This window comes from Apaloderma vittatum, unplaced genomic scaffold (genome assembly GCF_000703405.1).
Source record: "Apaloderma vittatum isolate BGI_N311 unplaced genomic scaffold, ASM70340v1 scaffold16593, whole genome shotgun sequence".
NCBI lineage: Eukaryota > Metazoa > Chordata > Aves > Trogoniformes > Trogonidae > Apaloderma > Apaloderma vittatum.
Genome location: NW_009707669.1, coordinates 486 through 3,558, shown reverse-complemented (window position 1 = coordinate 3,558; position 3,073 = coordinate 486). Strand labels below are relative to the sequence as shown.

The following is a 3,073-nucleotide window of genomic DNA, read 5'->3' as shown; positions in this document are numbered from 1 at the left end:
CTCTCTTTCCTTTTATATTTTTTCCCCTCCTCCCTCCCAAGGAGACAATTCCTAGCACAAACATAGGAATGCTCACTAGCCTTTAGATGAAAGATGCTATCTTAATGGTCAGTGAAATTCACTTTACTCTCAAGCACATTTTAATACAGCATTGTTCCCCCAAAAGTAAAAATACAGAAGGAAACCCACTACCTCTCTGTAAAACATGTAGTAGCTTCAACAAGTAACACTAGTTCCCACCTCCCGCAAAGCCTAGGCTCAATATCATATTTTCACTGAAATTTTCTAAAACACATCTTTAAAGACAGCAGAGGTACATATTCACTATTTGTCCATTGTTTTTCCCAAACAAATGGAGTACAGATTACATCCCTGCCAATTTTGCTTCCAATAGCATAGGAAAAATAAAGCTATGACAAATTGCTTTTATTACTTCCTTAAACAAGAACTGAAACTTGTCCAAAAAAGCACATGAGAGACTAACTTGGATGACTTGAGCCTTTGCCAGGTACAGGAGTGAAATAATAAAGCAAACACTTAAATGCATAATAATAGAGTAATAATTAACTGGGCATTAAAAGATTTTGATAGCACAAAGAGGGTTAATTCGTTCATTGATTGCTTGCACTAAAAAATAAAGTAGATTTTCAAATGAAATAGCACATGGCTTATTTTATATCGTGTTGCCTCCCAACTCTAACCATGAACTCCTCCAACGTCAAGAACCCCTATCAACTTCAGGGGCGTCTTGGTGTGCGGTGACAGTTTATCAGGCCTGATTTGACCAGCAGCACAGTAACTAAGAACGGCCTTGAAGAAACAATTTCACTTATTGGCGCAAGAATCGTGACAGCACTGGAGAACTGCCTTCAGCGTTTGTCTAGTTTCGTCCCCTTAGGACCTAACTCTGCCGCCCCTGAAACCAAACAGCAACTTTGCAGAGGGGTTTAAGAGGAAGCAAGATCATGTCTTAGGGGTCATGGCGCTTTCGGCTGGGGAAAGTTACACTGGAAACAAACTGACCCTCCTGAGCGACACCTGTGGCTCTAAAAAGCATCGGCATTACCTGTGTTACCTAACCCAGGGTTGTCTCAGCACAGGGGATGCTTGAGGGGTAGGAGAGCCTGTGGACCCACTAGTGCAAGCGTGGCCAAGATGCTCTGCGCTCTGCCCAGCACCAGGAGCGGGGACTGCCCATCACCCCTGGGCTTCTCTGATCAACTGCCTGAACCTGGGGGCTGGCTTTGGCACTGGTTATGCCAGCTCATCAGCTCGACTTCACTGGATGTTGCACCTGGGATGCCAAGATTAGCGTTTGGCCCTGCATCCTCTGTGGGGGAGGCAGACACGGGTTTTAATGCAGAGGAAACGCAGTTTGTGCGCCTCCACCACCACCCGTCTCTTCTATACTTATAATGAGAAAAAAAAATGTTTTAAAATATAACCCTGTGTGCTGACTCTCCACAAATATTTCCATTTAGCCAAATGATCCATTTTACTTAAGTAAAAGAGAAGAAAGGCAAATGCGAGGGAGAGATCTACCAAGTCATCTGGAACTCCCTTTTCAAAAGCCATGCGTGAATCTCTCTTAAACATATTACAATTCACTCTCTGTTTACTTTAGACAAACAGAAAAACTCATCGTGGAGCACTCATTTTTGCAAGCTAATCAAGAACATTAGGTCCCAACGGATTCATTTAATAGAAATATAATAGGAATTCATGCTTGCTTTTAATCTTGCCTAGCTGAAAATGCTAAAATGAACAGCGAATTAACCCTGCCTTGGAACAGAGATGCTTTCAGAGCTGATATCATCTCTCTTATGGCTTGTAAACACTCGAGGCTCCTTTTACGTGCTTTCCTGGCTTTCACTCTTTCCCCACAGCAGACTAGACGAGAGGAGAGGAGAGGAAAGGAGTGGAGGAGAGTGGAGAGGAGAGGATGCTCCCACCTGCATGCAGCTAGGAAGGGGAGGAAGAGGTGAGCTCTAAAGGCAGTACAGCAACTCAGCAGAACAAAACGTGGCGACACCGCCCGAAAACAAGGCAGAGCTAAGAGGTGGATGGGAAAGTGAGTTTTGGGGTGCCCGGGGACAGGTGGGGGGAGCTTCTCGTGCATCACCAGCTGCTCCCTGCATGGCTCTCCCTGATTTACCGTGCGAGACAAGGTAGTATGACAAGGCCATTCATGTGCTGTCATCCAATAAAAGAGATTTTTCAAGCAATACAAGATCTTAAATTGTTCACGGATAGCAGAACTAGCATTAGAATGCTAAACAGGAAAAAAAAGAAACCTATCATATTTCATAATGTATGTCATAATGAACAAAAAAGCCTTTCAAAAAAAAAGAGAAAAAAAACGAAACGGTTTTCACTGTGCTAAAGTAACAATCTAGACTTGTTGTAAGTATGTTATTCTTACAAGTAGTTCGCAGTTATTCTTGAAGGCAAGTCTTGGAGTTTCCTTAGCATAGTGCTGCTGGGGAAAATTCTCAGCATGTCCATCTTCATCTCTAGCCTGAAGGGAAATATAATGGCCTATTTAGGGACTTACAAATAATGGAAGGAAAAAAATAGCTAAAAGCATAACAGCTCAGATCATTAAAACAGACGGGAATCCCAAAATACAACATTATTTAAAACTTTCTTTAAATACGCAGTACACCTTTGAGATATGAGAACTTGGGATCCTGTTTTCTTACATAGCTTAGGTTGAACATGCAAATTCATTCTGGTGTAATAATTAGAACAACAAAAGACAAACCCAAAATGAAATCTTTGAGCTGGAAACTCAAATACCCTGGAAACCCTGAGTAACACAGGGTTTAATTTACCCCATTGCATTTTTCAGGATTACATTACATACGTACTCGTTTAAACTTTTTGACATGCTTAAGCAATCCCTAGATAATGTACTTGCATTTTCAGTTTAACAGCAAGGCCAAAAAAAATAAATAAATTTTCATACTCATAATTTACACGTAATACTGTTATAGATAAATGGATTCCCCCTCCATGTTTAAGTGAAGTTTTGAAAGGAGAAATCATCTAGCGAGAACAATGATCCTTCAGT

General features: G+C 41.4%; 1 protein-coding gene across 1 annotated transcript in view; it reads right to left on the bottom strand.

Moving 5' to 3' along the window:
• SOBP (sine oculis binding protein homolog (Drosophila)) overlaps positions 1–2,518 on the bottom strand; it is a gene marked incomplete at its 5' end in the record, with an annotated part of 52,328 nt that extends 49,810 nt beyond the window's left edge. Inside the window, one exon of the mRNA XM_009866293.1 lies at positions 2,423–2,518. Coding sequence (XP_009864595.1) covers positions 2,423–2,518 — 96 coding nt within the window. The remainder of the gene's footprint in view (positions 1–2,422) is intronic.
• Positions 2,519–3,073: the final 555 nt, after the last annotated feature.